We start from the raw sequence: 20,172 nt of genomic DNA, 5'->3' as shown, positions 1-20,172 counted from the left end.
CCTCAGCTAGCTCCATTTCTTTGTCATTCAGGCTTCTTATATTGATAGTACCGATCTTTAACTCTGGTGATGTTAGGCTGGGGTGTGTTTTCAGATTTGTCAACATCAGTCTACTTAAAATTGCCTGCTATTCAAGAAGTTTATCTTCATGTTGAGTGTTAAATACTACAGCTAGTGATCATGGTAACGAACACTCCCTGAATATAGCATCTTAAAACTTATTATACAGAGGGATATATATATATATATATATATATATATATAGCTAAGAAAAGCTCCAGCTCAATGTAAAAATCTAACAACTGTATTAATTATTATGTTTGTTTTTTTACAGTATTATATATATATACTGAGTATAAATTTCATTAATGAGGTTTAAGTTTTGTTATATGATAAAATAATCTTAAACAATATATATCATCATCATCATCAAATTCCTGACATGTACCCTCAAGTGGTGTACAGGATATGACAGTACTACATGAAAAATTTACATCATTACTAACTTCCTATCTACAATTTTTCTCAAAAATCAATCTGCTACTTGTCAAGACTCCAACATAATTCTTATATTTCTCTTTGATCTTATATTTCTATCTTCTAAGGCACTTTTTACTGTACCAATCCACCTATATCTTGGTCTTCCTTTGGGTCTCTTTCTGCCAACCTGGCAGAGAACACTTATTTTGCTAATCTTTCCTCTTCCATTCTGTTTAAGTGACCATACTACCTGAGATTAGCGCTGCTAACACATTCCTGGATGCTAATAATATCAACAATATATATATATATATTTCAGTGACATCGCATGCCCATTTCAGTTGGGAGTGCTCTTGTGGCTTATGAAACGTACTACAAAATTTACGTCAGTTTGTCCATATGATGAATTTTTATTGATGTATGAAAGTTTTATGAGTGTATAGCACATCAATGTCCATCTTAATTGATCTAATACCATTAATTGTAACCAAATCTGTGCAGAGTGGGGGACAATGTGTTTGTTTCAAGATACTATATATTAGAAAACAATAATGAAGGAGAATGCTATATTTGGTTGGTATATTTCAATTACTCAAAGGTGTAAAATTTGGAAGAGGATGACGAAACTTACCTCCTTCGACTACAATACTGTTTCCCATTGTAAATATGAACAAAAAAGTTATAAATTTATCGAAAATTATATATTAAAAATTGTCTATATTCTATATAAAAACTTGCCTATCACATCAGTTCACACGTGCAAAAAAGATAAAACCCAGAACACAAAAACAGCAATCATGACAAATGACAACATTCAATTGGATTGGTTGACACAATAATCAATCACAGGCTCAAGGTGCTATTCTCTCAGAACTCACTCTGCCTCACCTTCTGAACAGTTTAAAACTACTGGAACACCAAGAATTTAAGCCACTGCACCATCTGTACATCTGTTCAAAGGGGTCAAAGGTGTAGGTATTTTGAATGCACACCCGGGCTGTTAACACAAATGTGATTCAATGTTTATGCATAGAAAAGAGTCCTCTTCATGAAGCATTAGTCTATTGTGTTTACTTTTAGGAATCATGCGAAGTCTGGAAATAAATAGGGGAGTCTTTAATGGGAATAAATGCAAAAAAATAATATCGCTTATATTGCTATTCGGTGGATAAGCACTGCAAACCTAGATGCCTGGAATATTCACCCCTGATATATATATATACATATATTTGTTTGTATATATTAATGCAATTGTATGCCTAGGTATTACCGGAACAGCCATGTGGTTAAGTATATTCATATATGGGAGTATCCCAAAAGAGGAAAGTCACTAGTAGTGTGCCCCAGGGGTCTGTACTAGGGACACTGTTGTTCAATTTGTATATTAATGATATTGGGATGGGCTTAACTACTGATATGCAACTGTTTGCAGTTGATGCAAAAGGAGAGCAATGCAGAGTCAGGCAGATGCTGTGGCCTTACAGGATGACTTGAATAGATTGTATGAGTGGGCAACAGTAAGGAACTGTCAGTTGAATGTTGCAAATTGTAAAGTTTTTGAAATTTGGTAAGCAACAATGGGATAAAAAGTATACACTTGGTGGGGAAACTTTAAATGAGGTAGATAAGATGAGAGATCTGGGAGTGGGTGGTGGATGAGGACATGAAATTCAGGGGCCACATTGCACAAGCTGCAACATTGTCACATCAGATAATGGCAATAATGCAGAGGGCCTTGACATGCAGAAATAAAAAGATTATGATTCCATTGTATAAGGCCTTGATCAAGCCACATATGGATTATTGTGCCCAGATTTGGTAACCAGGCGTGGTGACGAGGATATGTTAGAAAGGGTCGAGAGAAGATTCCCAAAGGTGGTAAGTGGTCTTCAGAATGTAGAGTATGAAGACAGATTGAATGTAAATTGCAGAGCCTAGTGCATAGAAAGAGGAGGGGGGGGGTGGATATGATTGAGATATCAGGGATTGTTATCACATTAACATGGAAGAAATTTTTCATAGAATGGGGGGGGGGGAATAGAACAAGAGGCCACCCCTGGAAACTATAAAGAGGGTGTGAATGGAAGAGGGAGGAGAAGGTTTTTTGCATGGAGGTGGTTGGTGAGTGGAATGAATTGGCTGAATATGTTGTGAATATAGACACATTGAATCAGTTTAAGGTACAGTTGGATGAGCTTTGTGTATGATAGTTGTAGCTCCCATGATAAGTCTCTGACTCTATGAAGGTAAGATGTTAATGATAATAATAATAATAAAAGTAGCAGTGATAGAAAAGGAGACTTAAATGAATTTAAAGAGTCAACTTGCTTACCACAATATTGTAATCTTTAGAGATTTAGATAGAAATAACACTGAATATATATTATGTTTATTTACAGTAGCATTCCTGTGCCATGCACTTGTAATGTGCAATCACTACAGTAATGACAGTCATACTGTCAATTGAATTTTGCTTTCAATCTCGTTAATGGACACGAGTGTTAGTTGCGAGTTTTTGTACCAGGTAACAAAGATGTATCCAGTGAGCAAGGGAGAGAAGAAAGGAAAAGAGCTGGAAAGGAGGAAAAAAACTACCAAGTTAAAAAAGTTTTTATATGCCTTTTTATTTACACTCCAGTGAAGAACTCTGAAGTTAATAACTGAAGGACAGTATAATATATTATTAAGCCTTCATATATTAGCAAGAATATTATGTACTCAAATTAGGAAGCAAATGGTACATGTTCCATGAAATGAAATGGAATCTGCAGTAATGTTCTTTTTCTTGGAAATGCCTTTGGAACTGCTCTAATGTATTCCTATTGTCAAAGGATTATCTTCATGCCAATTTCAGCATATGAAGGAGAGATGTTTTTCATGAAACTTGATTACTTGAAGGCATGCAAATATAATAATCCAGTGAGATCCTTACCTCTTTTATTGTCATCATCATCATCATCATGAGTATCAAGGATTTAGGCCTAGCATCTGTTCTGGCCTTAGAAGTCATCATTGAATTGCTTAAGAGGATGTCCTGGTTTTCTTTTTCCTAATGGCTCGTACTTAAAGGCTTGTTTTGGTAATCTTTCTGTTTTCATTCTTTGAACGTGTTCCATCCATCTATGTTTATATTTTTTAATTTTTTCTATTACTGGTTCTTGGTTTAATTCTTTCATAATTTCTTCATTCCTTTTGTGATCAAATAGGGTATACTTTGCAGTTTTTCTCATAAACTTCATTTCTGCTGTTATTAATCTTTGTTTGTCTTTTTGTTTTATTGTCCAGATTTTGCTTCCATACATTAAGACTGGTAGGGCTAATGTATTGTATACGTTTATTGTGATATAAAAATTTCAGAGGTAAGATAGAATGAATGAATGAGTAAAATCAAATAAAATACAGCAAGAATCATTTAACTTAGAGAGTGAGAAAATTTTGTTTGAGCTCATAGAGTAAATTCTAGAATGGCTATATAGTTCTACTCTGTAATGAATTCTTGAATTTAAAAGCTATATACAGGAAAGTTAGAAATAATTTTTTTTTATTGTGATTTTAATAGAGAATGTCTGATCTCCTTTGAGAGATAAAGAGGAGTTTTCAGTATATAATTTTTTATGAGCTTCATTCTTTGGAATACACGACATGCTGACTTTGAAGTCAATGCACCATCATGGGTGTGAATCTGAAATACTAGCCAACCAATAAACTAAATAAATTTATATATAAATATAGTTAATTTACTCTCCATGACTGATTTTAATATAAAAAGCTGAATATGAATAGGTGGGGATTAATACTGGTACAATTGGTTTTGACTTCAATATCTATATGTTATTAAGATTTATACTGATTTATATTTATCCATCTGATAAATAATGAATTCAGAAAATAAGGATGAAGCTGTTGTTGATATAAGTTCTATAACTGTAATTGAAGATAATGAATTTTTTAAAGTAGTTAATCCTAATCTTGACATCCCTATATTTTCTTGAGATGATAATGAAAATATGGACCCATAATTTAAATATGCAGGAAAAAGGAAAGTAGTGAGAATTTCATTTGTTAATTATCCTTAGAAATAAGTTGGGAGGGAAGGCAAAAACTTATCCAAACACTTCACCTCTGTTAAGATACACTACCGATTACAATACCTTTGAGTTAATTAATTTCAGAGTTAATATTGGAGATGCAAGTCAAAATTTTTCAAAGTTATATCAAATGCTTCCAAGGCAATAACAAAACAGTTTTTCTCAATATTATAATAGATTACTAACTATAGCTCACAAGTCAAGTATCCCAGTTAGTGGGGGGGGGGGTCACATTTAGAATGGTCCATATTTCATCAGTTTAGAGAAGTCTAAAAGATGAATTAAAGAATTAAAGGAAGTAGCTTTTAAGTCAAAAAAATTAAAAATATGGAAGAATGTTATAAAGCTGCTAGGGAAAAGAGGAAAGGCTTAGAAATATATACCAATCCTCTAATTCCAAACAAGTATATTCTTTGGAGCAACAAGATTCCAATACCACTAACATAGAATGCAGTAGTCAAAAAGAAGGTTAAAAATCTACTTCAATGAAAAAGGAGAAAATTGTGAAAAAATTTTATAAAGATTCATATCAAACTATAGATGAAAATTTAGAAAACAGTTCTAAAGCAAAATCAACAGTCTAATGAATTAGAAACCCTTAAAACTTAAAGAGGAAATAGAAAGATAACTTTTCTTGGCTTACTGCTATAGGAAGTTTGTTATTTAAAATGATAGCTCATCTTAAGATAATTAATAACTCTCATAGTAAATCAGATCCTTATGGATGGTTTAACACTGAATCTGATTCTAAATTTAATGTAGTCTAAGAAAAATATTGTAGATGTTAAAGTTAGGACATCTATCTAAAGACTGATTTCATAGAAGTAAGTTTAGTCCTAAAGAAAATAATGCTAAGGATAAGCTAAACTCAAATACCGCAATGAAATATATGTAATTCAAATATAGTATTAGTAAAAACAACTTTACATACAAATATTTGGACTCAAAGTAATGATAAGCTAGTTTACAATTCACATCAACAAACTCATCTTGCTACAATGCCTTTGACAGTATTAAGAGATCTAATTTAAAATGTTTCCTAAGAAATTTTATTAGACACAGAAACATATTTCTCTTATCTGTCAGACACTCTTTAATAAAATTAAAGACAAGATTCCTCGTGACATTATAAGATTGAGATATCCAATTAAGCTGGCATTTATTAGTTATCTTTGAAATTGAAGTCTCTACTTCCAAAAAGATTATGTATTAAAAAGGAATGTATTTCTTTTCATTTCTTGTTTTTCTTTGAAAGTTTCTCAACTGATTGTTCTTCTAGTCTTCTAATCCTAAAATAGAGGTTATCCTTGCCTTGATTTTCTGAAGAGATATCAGTTTGCCTATAATTTCTTGGAAGGTACTAATTCTTTTTGTGGACTGGAATACAGCCTTAATAATCAATTTGTCACAAGATATAAGAAATGTCTATTCTGAATTTTCTGATGCCAAATAAGACTAAATGTTTGAAATTGAAGCAATAAACACAGATGAGAAAGATTTAGAGAGAATAAAATAAAACTGAGTAGAAAATGCAAAAAAATTGACAACTGCACCTAAAGAAACTAATTACTGCATTTTTTGAGTCTGCCTTTAAATTATTCCCTAATGTTTTCAGTGAAAATATTGTCTCTGTCTCATACTAATGCAGTTGAGCACTCTGTGCAACTTACTACTCAGACACCTATCTATGTAAAGCAGTACCAAACTCCAATGAAATATAGGGACCATTTTCAATTGTTACTAGAAGAGTATGAAAAAAAGCTAGAATTATCGAGTCACGTAAGGAGGCAAGTCGAACTCAAACTGGAACAGTCCTTTTATTCTCATAGAAAAGCAGCCCAAGAGAAGAGTTTAAGATTTGGTTCAGATCTGAGAGAAATCAAGAAAGTCAAAAAACCAACTGATTTCCCTCTATGTAAAATTGAAGCCTTATTAATTTGATTAGGAGTGGAACACTCCACTAAGCCAGATCTGAATTCTGGGTATTTCCAAATTCTATAAGGAAGGAAGACAAAGTTCTCTGCCTTCACCACAAGATGGCAGAATTACCAATTATGCCATCTTCCTCAAGGAGCAAGAAACTCAGCCATCCTAATGAACTCTGTTTCTATCTAATAATAGAAACTAATAACCAAAATAACCAATGATCTTCACTGGTTATTTTGAATTGTTAAGACTTTTGGTTATTTTAACAAAGAAGAGAATTAAATTTATATGGGGAGAAGCTGAACAAAAGGCATATGACTTTTTTTTTAAATTGAGCACTAACAAAAGCTCAGTCTTATCTATTCAAAATTTGGATAAACTTTTTTTTTTTTTCAGCAGATGCTTCTAGTGATTGCATTGCTTCTGTATTGAACAAAAGAAAGGAAATTATTTTACAGTAGAAAACTTTCAGCTACTGAAATGAATTATTCTGTCTTGGAGAAAAAGGCACTAGCAATTGTATTATTGCTGAGATAGCATATCATCCCAAGATCTGATCCCCAACCACTTTCCTTTTTATCCTCAGTGAAAGATAAGAACACAACCCTTTCCTATTACCTTGATTGACCTGTGATTTCTGCCAGGATTTCTCCATGACTGCAGGGCATAAAGAGTCCAACTATTCCTGTCTTGAGCCTTTCTTCTCCATTTCTTCCAACTTTCTTGATCATTGGATCCTCCCACCTTAAGGTCAGTCTTTCAGGTTTCCTTTTGGTATCTCTCAGATACCAATTTGTTACTCTGACTGTCCATCTGTTGTTTCTCATTCTGCAATGTCTTGCCCATCTACTGATGTTGTAGATTGCTTTTATTACATCTTTGAGTCCAGACTTCTTCCTGATTTCTGTGTGTCTTACATGGTCTATTTTATTTATATTACACATTCTTCTTTCTATTGAACATTAAGTTGTTATTAAGTTTTGTTATTCTTTCAAAGTTGTATTCCATGTTCCACTGACATAAGTTAATGCTAATAGGATGTGATTATTGAAAAGATGGGCTCTTATTTCTATATCTATGTTTTGGTTGGTAATTGTTGATTTTATTTTGTTGAAGGCCATCCACATAGCTCTTTTTCTCCTTGCTATTTCATTTGATATGTTGTTATTCATTTCTATGGGCTGTCTGAAGTAGATGTAATCCTCAACTTTTTTTTGTTGGTGTGGGATTATAGAGTGATTGTATAATCTTTACAGTATTCTTTTTTCATCCATCTTGTTTTGTCTGGATGTATTTCCAATCCAATTTTTTGGAAGTTTTGGCTTATGTCGTTCAGCATTGATTCTAAGAGTTCGGGAAAGTGAGGTATTAATACCATATCATCAGCAAATAACAGAATATTTAACATTTCACCATCAATGTTTATTCCACCTTTTATGTCAGTTTTTCAAATGATGCTGTCCAGATTAGATGTGAAGAGATTAGGTGATAAGACATCACCCTGACATATTCCTCTACTTAAGTTAATTTTAATCGGGTGATTGAAAACAGTGATATTTGTTGTGCCTTCTTTGTAAATATCTTTCATGAGCTGGATATATGCTAATTCTACTCCTTGTTCTATTAAAGATAGGAATACTGCATTATGTTCAAACAGTGTCAAATGCCTTTTTAAAATCTATAAAAAGAAAAAGTGTCATCTGGTATTCTCTGCATCTTTCTATCAGTTGAGTAATAGTTTGAATGTGGCCTATTATTGAAAAGCCTTTTTTTGAAACAAGCTTGTTCTTTGCAGCTATTTTCATTGATGGAGGTTTGTATTCTGTTTAGGATGACTCTGGCGAATATTTTATATGTATGTGATAATAGACAGATGGGTCTATAATTACTGATGTCTTCTTTATTACCTTTTTTATGCAGAATTATGGTCTTTGATGTTTTCCATTCAGTAGGTGCTTTCCTTAATTGTATATATATTGAATAAATCTTTCTGCTAGAGCTATAAAGAATACTTCTACCCATTTTTAATTCATCAGATTTTATACCATCAATTACTGGTGATCAGTCAGTTATCATATGGTGGATAGCCATTTTTACAGTTTTTCAGGTAGGACAGATGGTATTTCCAAATTTTCATCTAGTACTGGAGCTGTGACTACTTGTTTAGATGAGTAAAGGTTCTCATAAAACAATTTTATTACTTTTTCCATTTCACCTCTGTTTGTATGCCTGTTTCCTTGATTGACTATGAAGGATGATGGCAGTGGTTGCTTTAGACATTTCTTTTTCTACTTTTTTTAGGCTACTGCAGAACCTAGCTGCTTCTGCCAATTTTGTCATTCTATATATGTTATGGTCGTCTTTGATATTCGGCCTCAGATGTTTACAGATAATTTTATATTCTAAATGGTTTTTCCTGTATCTTTCAGTTTTCTTCTTTTCTTCAATAGTTCTATCGTTCTTGCTGATAGGCATTCCCTGGTCTTAGGAGGAAGTTCATAGGAGGCTATTTCTTTGCAATTCAATAAATGATTAAAATTTATTAAATCTTTGTCTATGTTGTTTTTTAATTTCAAGTCAGTTTCATTCACATTTTTTCTAAATTCTTCTGAATTTATCTGTTTTGAGCATTTTTTATGGTTAGATCCTTTTCCTATACAAGCATATAATTAAATGGGCTCTAATTAGAACTCCAAGAATATGATATTGATATTAATTAGATTCTTGGTAAGAAAAATATACTGGGATTATCTGCATAGATTTGCATTTGATCACAAAAGAAACAAAGAAATTATGAAAGAATTAAACCAAGAACCAGTAATAGAAAAAATTAAAAAATATAAACATAAATGGATGGAACACATTCAAAGAATGAAAACAGAAAGATTACCAAAACAAGCCTTAAAGTACAAGCCATTAGGAAAAAGAAAACCAGGACGTCCTCTTATTCAACGATGACTTGCCATGCTAGGTCTAAATCTTTGATATGCATGATGATGATCATCTGCATAGATCTTTGGAGTCAGATAGTAAAGAACAGACTTTTCAGTATAATTTTAAGGGTGAGGATTTTGAAATTAATAAGGAGATGAGCTGAATAAGATTAAGGGTAATTATCTACCTGTCAAAATTTGGGAAAAATCTCTTATAAGCAAAGCTCAGACAGAGAATCCTACTTTGAAAAATATGTACAAAAAAGTTCAAAGGGCAAAATCCATTCTTTAGGAATTGTTTCCTTCAAATGCTCTATTTAGATGAGGATGGTTAGGTATTATCAAGAAAGATGGTTTGAAGGTAAAATTAAAGTAAGAATATCTATGCTAAACTAGATCTACCTTTTAGAGGCAAGGCACCTACAACCCTTTCCTATACAAGTTAGATCATTTCAAGTTGTAGTTATTGATATAATGAGGTCCTTACCCACAACATTTTTTCTTTAAATATTTTGGTTCAAAGGATGACACATATATCAGCAGGGCAATGTTATCTTTTCAAAGTTTTAGATTTCTGTAAAGATGAGCTTCAAATTCCAGTATAATGACTATATGACGAGAACCTATATTTAAAAAAAAAAGAACTTTAAGAAACATACAATAGACCAGTTTAAATGCAGACTAGTACGCTTTGCCAGGAGTGTGCTTATAACAGTAAATAGCTAGAGATGTATAATGTATAATAGAGATGTACAATAGCAATCAATAAAAAAAGAATCTGATGGATGAGAACTAAAATAAACAATGGATTTATGACACCAGGCGTGTCTGATATTGGTACTACAACATAATACGTATTGATCTGTAAATGAATGTGAGATTTTTGATGAATGATGACCAAACCTACTGCAGGATCATACTTTGGTTCTTACTGCACTTATTGGAGTGTGAAGCATTTTGGGTGTTTCTTTAAATTTTCTGACAAAACTGTTATGTTCAATATATGGCATCCAATCTGTTTTTTGTCAAAGTACCAGATGAACTTTGGCTATGTAAAGTTAAACCAGATTTTTTTTTTTTTCCCTGACACCTTAAATTGTTCTGACATGAGGATTTCTCCAAAATGCCTGGTTGAACCAACATACGAAATGCTATATGAACAGTGAATCTCTTGTAGACATTTGACTTCTTGAAGGAAGAGTGATGAGATTTCATATGCTATTAGAATCTGAAAATCTTGTATAGTGGAGTGAAGACACTTTTATGCCATGGTTTCAGAAAATCCAAGAAATTTTGTCCTTAATGCTGCAGTTGTAAGGAAGGGTGACTTAATGTCTTAGGAGATGTTTACAAAATTCTAATGATCATCTTGTGCTCATATCCATTAAGAGAAAGAGCATAGGTGAGGTAACAAAGTTCTTTATTTCTATTCTCTATGTTGCTGTATACGGAATAACAAGTAGTCTTTTATCATCATAGACTTCTAGGAGAATGTCAACAAAAGCTGATGTTTTGCAGTTTCAAGTTTAAGGATAAACTTTATACCAAAGAGCAGGTGGTTAAGGTAATTCTTGAATTCTCTCAGTTCTCAGTCTGCACCCAGACATATAATAAAAATATCACCATCAACAGATCACAACCAAATTTTGGGTTTTTGAGAATATCTCTCTATGACTTTATTTTTCAAAAGATTCCATGAATAGGTTACCCAAAATTGAAGATAGGAAGGGGGAGCCAATAGCAAGACCTTATGTTGCTCTCAGTATCTATCCTTGAACTGAAAAAAAAAAAAATGTTCAATACAGCATCTGAATAGGAGAGTAGTATCTGATAGTAAAAGATCTTGAGATAGCTCCAAACTTATTCTCTGGGTACATATGTAAGGAGGATGGTAACAGCTAAGCTTGCTAGAAGGTCTGGTGACTCTATTACTATTTCCTTTGTTCTTATATTTATCTTCATCTGATAATTATTTTTATACTTATATTTATCTTTTCTGATGTGTAGTATCTCCAGAAGAGATATATATATATTTCACTAGGTAGGTAAATCTCTGGCATCCACAATGGGTCTCAAAGGCATTTCCAGTATATGAATCTTCAGTTTTCACACAACCAATGAAGGCCATTTGGTACTCTGACAAAATATATACAGAAATTCTGTATATTGAACATAACAGTTTTGTCAGAAAATTTAAAGAAGCTTATTATATTGCCAAGAAATTATATTCTTTTAATCCTTTACCCAACTGTAAGCAAAAAATGTTTGCAAGTGAAGTATCACAACTAGTCTACTTGTACATAACAGCTGTTCACATGAAATGCCTCAGTATACCGTAATAATTTTGCATTATGAGAAGGGTCACTACTCAGACTGGTTTCAACCATTCCTGAGGTCTCATGAATGGGAGTTAACTAATTATTAATTAATAATTAGTTATCAAGAATTCATATGCAATCTAATGTGCTAAAATCACTTAAATGGGAAAATTAGCAAAAATGGTACAAAGCAACAGAAGAGAAAATACTCCAGAAAAAAACTAAGATCTAAATGGATTAATGCAATGAGGGACATACTAGGAAACTAGCAAAGAACTCTCCACTGGTTGATTACTATCATAACATTCTGTACATTTTAGGAACTGATACTAACCTTATTTAATCCTTTCTGAAAAAAGAATAAAAAAGATCCTTAACTATGAACTTCTGAACATCTAATGATTACTAACATCACTGTTCACCTGATGGAAATCTGCTCAAAATTTGAAGGCAATGGTATTTTATTAAAAAAGAAAAAAAAACTTCTTGGCTACTGCTGGACTTAAGTCTTACCCTTTCGTTTATTGTTTTTCTTCTATATATCAATCTTCTTCTTCAGTTGGTTTCTATCTTTTCGCCAGCTCCAAGAATTTTTGGATGTTAGTAAATCAGTTACAACTACCTGCTTAAATGCTAATCTTTTGGTTATACTTAAATGGCAGGATTTAGAGAGGGAAGACTATGTAAGCTTAATAAAAATATTTTTGCCATTGCATCCACTTCATGATTATCATATAAGATCAAATTTATCAAATTTCTCTTCTTATATCATAACTTCAACCTTTCTTTGAAGAAACATTCCACATCTATAGATTTCTCTTATATTTTTATATAAAATATAAAAATATTTTATATAAATATTTCATTTATATAAAAGGTAAATATATTTAAAAGTATGGTATTTATTTTATTATAAATATATCAATTATATTAATAAATATTTATAATTTATTGTTAAGATAATAAAAATTTAAGGCATTAGAGAAGGCAGCTGGTTCAATGAAAAAGGAAAAGTTGGTCATTGTTGGACATCTAAACAGCAGAGTAAGAAATGATTACCAGACATATAGAAATGTTTTGGAAAAATTTGGAGAAAAGTGCAAAGCTAATAATACTGGTAAATGCCTGCTGGATTTCTGTTCAGGACATGGATTAGTTATTACTAACACCATGTTCCAACATAAAAAATGTGCACAAATTTGCATGGAGAGAAGATGCAAAACATGGGAAAAGTATCATTGACTATGTTATACTTGACAGTGATGTGTGCCCACTGTTCAGGAACATAAGAGTATACAGAGGATTTAAAACAGCAAGAAATCACTATTTAGTTTTGAGCAGGATAAAATTGAACTTCATATTGAAAAGAACGGTATGTAAGTTTTGAAATGAATCAAAATTGAACAGCTATCAGATGCAAACTGTAGGCTCAAATACACAAACATTATTCAAGAAAAACTGAAAAAGTTTGAAAACAGAACCAAATCTTGGAGATAGAGTAAAAACAGAACCAAACCTAAAGAAAACTTTGATTCAGCAAGAGAGGCATGTGGTGAGGTAATCTGCAAGGAAGACTGCTAAATGAAACAAACAGTGTCAGCATGATGATAGCAAAATCAGAACTCCATGGTGGACTCAGGAAATTAAAGAGGCAGTGAAGGAAAAGAAGACAGCATACCTTTCTTCTTTTCCTTCAGAAAAATGTAAGAAAGTGAAGCAATGTGTAACGTTTTCTTACATTTTTCTCTGTAAACGAAAGTCATGGTGAAGAACATAAGAGTATATAGAGGATTTAAAACAGCAAGAAATCACTATTTAGTTTTGAGCAGGATAAAATTGAACTTCATATTGAAAAGAACGGTATGTAAGTTTTGAAATGAATCAAAATTGAACAGCTATCAGATGCAAACTGTAGGCTCAAATACACAAACATTATTCAAGAAAAACTGAAAAAGTTTGAAAACAGAACCAAATCTTGGAGATAGAGTGAAAACAGAACCAAACCTAAAGAAAACTTTGATTCAGCAAGAGAGGCATGTGGTGAGGTAATCTGCAAGGAAGACTGCTAAATGAAACAAACAGTGTCAGCATGATGATAGCAAAATCAGAACTCCATGGTGGACTCAGGAAATTAAAGAGGCAGTGAAGGAAAAGAAGACAGCATACCTTTCTTCTTTTCCTTCAGAAAAATGTAAGAAAGTGAAGCAATGTGTAACGTTTTCTTACATTTTTCTCTGTAAACGAAAGTCATGGTGAAGAACAAGCTGGATTCAGGCCAGCTTGTTCTTCACAAAGCTTTTCTTTCACAATTTTTCTTAGCTGTTTCTCAAGTATATTTGCATAAATCTTATCAGGAATACTCAGTAGGGAAATACCTCTATATTGTTGCATTCACTTTTATTTCCCTTTTATAGATGGGTACTATAAGAGCTCTGCTCCAATCATCTGGAATTTCACTTTCTGACCATGCCTTCTGAATTATGCAATGTAGCCCCCAGTAAAACTTTTATATCCCCATGCTTGAACATTTCTGGCCAAATTTCACCTACTCCAAGTATGGATATATATTCCTGACTCATTCCTGCTGGGAGTTCCTACCATCATACTAACACTGCTTGTTTCATTTAGCAGTCTTTCAAAGTAATTCCTCCAGACATCTAGAATATCTTTATCTTCAGTTTTCATGTAATCTCTGATTCCTTTTACAGTATACTCTTTCCTCCATTTCTAAGCTTTTTCCATAGCCTCCTGAATATTTTGTCACCTTCTTGACAATTTATTTTCTATGTTCTTACTAAAGTCATCTCACAACTTTTGTCTTTAAGACAAATATTTGAGAAATCTTGGGAATATAACAAGGATTTGTATTTAAGTTTTGTTGATCTGGAAAAGGTATATGACAGGGTGTCAAAAAGAAAGTTCTTAAAATGCTACAGTTATATGGTGTTAATGGGTTATTACATCGAGCAATACATAGTCTCTAATTAATATTTAAGCTGTAATTCAACAGTTAGACTTAAAGGAGGTACAGGAAGATGGTTTGAGTTAAAATGAGTTGTGCAACAAGGGTGCACATTATCTCCACTGTTATTCATTATCTATATGGATCACATTATGAAGGGAAGTGGTATTAAATCTGATATCAAAATTGGTGATGTTAATTTTAGCATTTTACTTTATGCAGATGATGTTATATTTCTGAATAAATCCAGTATAAGTCTGCTAGATTTCCTGACTAAATTGAATAACTGTTGTAATACATTTGGTGTGAAAATCAGCAATAAAAATGAGATAATTTAAATAGGCAGAAACACTGAAAACATCAACTGTATCCCAAATGGTGAATCTATAGAAAGTAAAACATTTCAGCTATTGAGGCACAATTTTTAGTGAAGATGGTAAATTAAATATGGAATTAGACAACAGAATTAGTAAAGCTGGTATGATAGGAAGTCAGCTGAATAAATTTATAAGGAATAAGAAAGAAATTAGTCAAAACACTAAATTAGCTGTATTCATACCAGACAATATTCAAACCAATTTTAACTTATGAATCTGAGAGCTGGGTTAGAAATAAGACACTTGATCAAAGACTAGAGACATCTGATAGTTCTGAGAAAGATTAGTGGAGCGAACAGATGGCATCAATGCCACAGTATCACATTAAAAATGAGGATTATTAGGAAAGAAATTGATGTTGTTAGCATTCAGGAATGTATTAGCAGAGCTAATCTCAGATGACATGGTCAGTTAAACAGAATGGGAGAGGAAAGATTAGCAAAACAAATGTTCTTTGTCAGTTTGGCAGGGAAAAGACCCAGATGAAGATCAAATGTAGATGGATTGATACAGTAAAAAGTGTACTGGACAGAAATATAAGATCTGATAATAACGGAATCTTGACAGATAACAGATCAATCTGAATGAAATTTGTTGATTGGAAGTTAGTAATATGTAACTTTTTCATGTAGTACTATCATAAGTATCCAGTATACCTCCCCCCCCCCCCTGAGAGTACATAACAGGAATTTTACATGATGATGAAATTTCTCAGCATCCAAAAAGCTAGTGCTTCTCTTTTTCTCCAAGCTTCACTTTTTTTTTTTAAACTATTAACTATATGAATTCCAATTTATAGAATATAGTTCCAAATTTTGGAATTCTGGGTGCAAAAATCTTGAAAATCCTAATTCCATTAAGAGGAAGGAATTAATCAATGAATTTTCCCCCACTTTATTTCTTAATGCTTGTGTTATCATTAAACAATCCATCTTTTTTTTAGTGAGTCATTTGTCTCCCTATTACAGATGTTCAGTTTCTGTTATATGTCTTTTTTACATTATTTTGAGTGTGACATAGATCTGGAGTGGCATTTGAAATTTCACAACTCTGTTCTTAACTGACTGCAATCCATGTTCAACCTTTAAACTCAAATTGAATTTTTTTGTTTTCCATTCATGTATTCTGCTTTTATTCTTACACATTTTTTCATTACAAATGAAAGAACACTGGCAAATCCACAAATATAAAAAAAAAAAAAAAAATCAGCTAACGCCTTTTTATTCCCGTATATACGGGAGTAGGCGAGGCCATTTAGCCCTATCTAACTTTTGGAGACTGAGTGGGCAGTTCAATCTCCACTGGTACCCAATCAGAGACAGATGGCCCAAGGCTATCACTAATTAAGCGGTACGCAGTGAAGAGAGACGGCTCAAATGTGCCGCCATCTCGTGGTCTCTAACCCTAACACAATATATTTAATGTCTGAAATGATGTGGGTTCTACGGTCGATTTTCTTGAGTTTACAGGACGAAAAACCCGAGTTTCCGGGAGGAAAAACCTGCTTGCCCGTGCCAGAGATCGACTAACTCGGGAACCGGTCGAAAAAAGGCTTAGAAAAATTTCCTCTAGTCGCCGACTAGACTCGAAACCAAGACTTCCTTCGTGCGGCCTAGCGCGGTGGTGTGCAAACGCCACATCCACTGAGCTACACAGGCTCTGATCCACAAATATTCAAAATGTTATTAATAATTTTTTTCTTTCATCTTGACCTTCTAGATATCTACAATATTGTAGAAAGTTTTTTGTTTAATTACAAAGTATATTTGACCATTATATATATTTTTAATCCTTTACCCATATTAAGCAAACAAAGTTTACATGTGAAGTATCTTCACGACTAATCTACTTGTATATTAGTCGTGATGATGTAAAATTAGGTAGAGTAATAGTTACTCAAGGTGATGTGGAGAGCTTGCAAGATGATTTAACCCTTTAACTGCTACAGTCGAGTTAACTTGAGCACGGAAAAAAATGGCGCCCTCAAGTGGACACCCCTTGCAGATTATGCAAATTTTATAAAACACTAATATTGCCATTTTTGTGAGTGAACAAGTGTATATCAAGAATGTATGATGCTGTCCGGACTTCTTACTTGTAAGAATTTTAATTGATTTTATTTATAAATTTTTTGCAAAATTAATTCAGCACATGGGACAATGTCAGTAGAATATAAAATCAGCAGTTAAAGGGTTAAATAGGCTGTCTGTCTGGGCAAAAGATAATGGGTGTCAGTTTAATGTGGAGAAATGTAAAGTTATGCATTTCGAGATAAACAGATTACAAGCTGTGTATCACCTTGATGTCACTATACTTCAGGAAATAGATGAAACTAGAGATTTAGGGGGGGGGGATGATCAGAGAGTTAAAATTTAGAGGACATATTGCTAAGGTAGCTCATAAGATTGGCTCATTCATCAATAGCTCATTGGCTATTGAAGAACACATTAACAAGTAGAGATAGTAGAGATGAGGAAGTTATAATTCCTCTTTATAAGGCCTTGATACGACCGCATCTGGATTACTGTACTCAAGTCTGGTCCCCTGGGGATGAAGCAGTGGAGAGGATTCAGAAGCGAATGACCAAGATGGTGAGTGGCCTGTGGAACGTTCCCTATGAGGATAGATTGAGGGGGGGGATTGCAGCAGTTAGTTGATAGGAAAAAAGAGGGGATATGATAGAAACACTGGTTTTTCTAAGTTGCTTAAAGGGGTTTATAGAATAGATGCGGGGGGGGGGGGATGTTTCAGCACTTGGCTAAAGGGACCAGAACAAGGGGTCATCCCTGGAAGTTGAATAAAAGTGTGGTTAGCAAGGGGGGGGGGGGACTAACTAGATTTTTTGCTTGGAATGGGTTGCCAGAGTCAGTTATGAGTGCTTTGTCTGTTACTGGATTAAAGAAGAGGTATTATAGATTGGGTCTCCCACGATGAGTCTTCACACTCAATGGAAGTGCCCATATAATAATAACAATAATAATACAGAGGCTGATAACTTCATATCAACTGTCCCAGTATCCCATAATGCAAAAACATTTCCGAAAGGTCACTATCTAGATTAGTTTCAATCTTTACTGAGGTCTCATCAGTGGAAGCTAGACCCAGGATGATACTTAGGTTAATAAAGGTTGAAATCAGAATGGGTAGTAACTCTTCCCATAATGTTTTTGCATTATGGGATACTGGGGAAACTGATGTGAAGTTAATGAGCTCTATACACAAGTAGACTAGTCAGCAAGATACTTCACATGCAAACTGTGTTTGCTTATGATTGGGTAAAGGATTAAAACAAGAATATAATTTCTTGTCAAGTATAATATCAAGTGTATTAGAAGTGCAATAAACTTTTTTATAATTTGGAATCATAATAAAAAAAAGAAGCATACCAGTATGTAATAATCTTCACTTACCCTAAAATAACAGCAAAAGGCCAACCTATTAGAGTACTCACTGCAACAGCATATATGGCTATCTGAAAATATATTAAAATGCATTTATAACAACAACGAAAAAGGCTACCATTTAATTTTAGCAAATTATTAAGTAGAGTACAAAGTCCAAAATAAGAAATTCAAAAATGGAAATGTTCTAAAATTGAATCATTTTAAAACCACAATATTCCTGAAAAAAAAAAGTTCATGCAGTGTTTGAATATGTTAGTAAATGTCAAAATGACAAGCATAATGCAAAATCATGGAAAGATAATGCAGAATTCCAGTAATAAAGTTTGTAAATTAATTTCCATTTTCATTTGCCTGCTGAGAGACCACTATCTTTCTTAATGGAAGACTATAGTAATTTAAAAGCATCTCTCAGGGCTTCTGGGATGGTAAATGTATGATAGGCAACTTTCATTGGTGGGTTGCACATAAAAATAAAACATAATTAAAAAAAAAAGAAAAAAGAAAGAAACAATATTTATGTGTTTTTACTACTGAATGCACCTCACTGATACAATCTTTGGATCAAGGAATTTTATATGCACTGAAGTACAATATAAGAATCAATTTATGAAGTACACATTTTATGTTAAAGTAATGGCGAGAGAGTGAAAGAAATGTAAAAAATTTAATCCTGATTTTGAAGGTGAAGTTTTTCGGTGGGAAACCCCACCTTTGAACTTCTAGCTTATGCCCAAGGCCTATCATCTAAAGTGGGCTTGAAGAATTACAATATTAATAATAAATGTATATCCAAGATTTACATATTAAATAATAATGTATTACAGATGAATTGATCATCACTTAATTCAGCAGTGTATAGTTTAACTGAGAAGCATAAACAATCAGTTCAATAGGCTGCCTAAAAATTTCATTCAATTTTATGTAATCTGGACTTTGAAAATTTTTAAGCAGTTGGGCAAGTGATTCTTGACAGCTAAACTAAATCTAGACAATAAGCATTAATATTATCCACTGGACAAGTCTGGGAAAACAGCATTGCATAGGTAGGTAGGCATTTCTTCAAAAACAACCTCCCACCAACAAAAAAAAAATTCCTAGTGGAGCATTAATATAATGTGAAGCAGCACAGTGTGTGATCAATAATACTGTAATATCGATTATATACTCAGTAGGCATGTAGCAACTTTTTTCTCACTTTAAATAATAAGCTTTTAAGTAAAGCTGCTAAAAATGGTCACCCTCTAATGGTCAGTTTAATAACTTACAATTCATTCTGTATGACAAACAATATATTCGACATCAAATTCCCTTTCTTGAAAAAAAAAAAAAAATACATAGCTCACAAAACACAGACAGGAGATAAAACTAGTACAGAAAAAAGTAATGTATTTTCTAAATTTTTTTTTCTAAAATATGCTACTTTGGGCTAAGAAAACCACAATTTACTCTTTGTGAAACACACCTATAAGTATGTTTCGAAAGCTGCTTATATGCAATTTGTGAAATTATATTTTGCAAAGCCTATAACTATTGCTCAAAGACAATAATTACAGGCTTTGAAGTTTTTGGTAATTTTTACATACGGTGCTTTCAGAAGTGAAGCGGTTCAGGAAATGCTGCCTGAATATGGTAAAACTTCTGTCTGTGTGCTGAACTATGATTATTTTTCTATGTGTAATAGCCT

The 20,172-nt window shown here is 32.8% G+C and overlaps 1 protein-coding gene across 1 annotated transcript in view; it reads right to left on the bottom strand.

Moving 5' to 3' along the window:
* Alg9 (alpha-1,2-mannosyltransferase Alg9) overlaps positions 1 to 20,172 on the bottom strand; it is a 246,190-nt gene that overhangs the window by 162,257 nt on the left and 63,761 nt on the right. Inside the window, exon 6 of the mRNA XM_090410879.1 lies at positions 18,495 to 18,556. Coding sequence (XP_090267005.1) covers positions 18,495 to 18,556 — 62 coding nt within the window. The remainder of the gene's footprint in view (positions 1 to 18,494; positions 18,557 to 20,172) is intronic.

The sequence above is a fragment of the Typopeltis vanoorti genome, chromosome 21 (genome assembly GCF_054136105.1).
Source record: "Typopeltis vanoorti isolate ZY-2024b chromosome 21, IOZ_Tvanoo_1.0, whole genome shotgun sequence".
NCBI lineage: Eukaryota > Metazoa > Arthropoda > Arachnida > Uropygi > Thelyphonidae > Typopeltis > Typopeltis vanoorti.
Note: the sequence above shows the minus strand (reverse complement) of the source record. Positions and strands in the feature narration are given on the sequence as shown.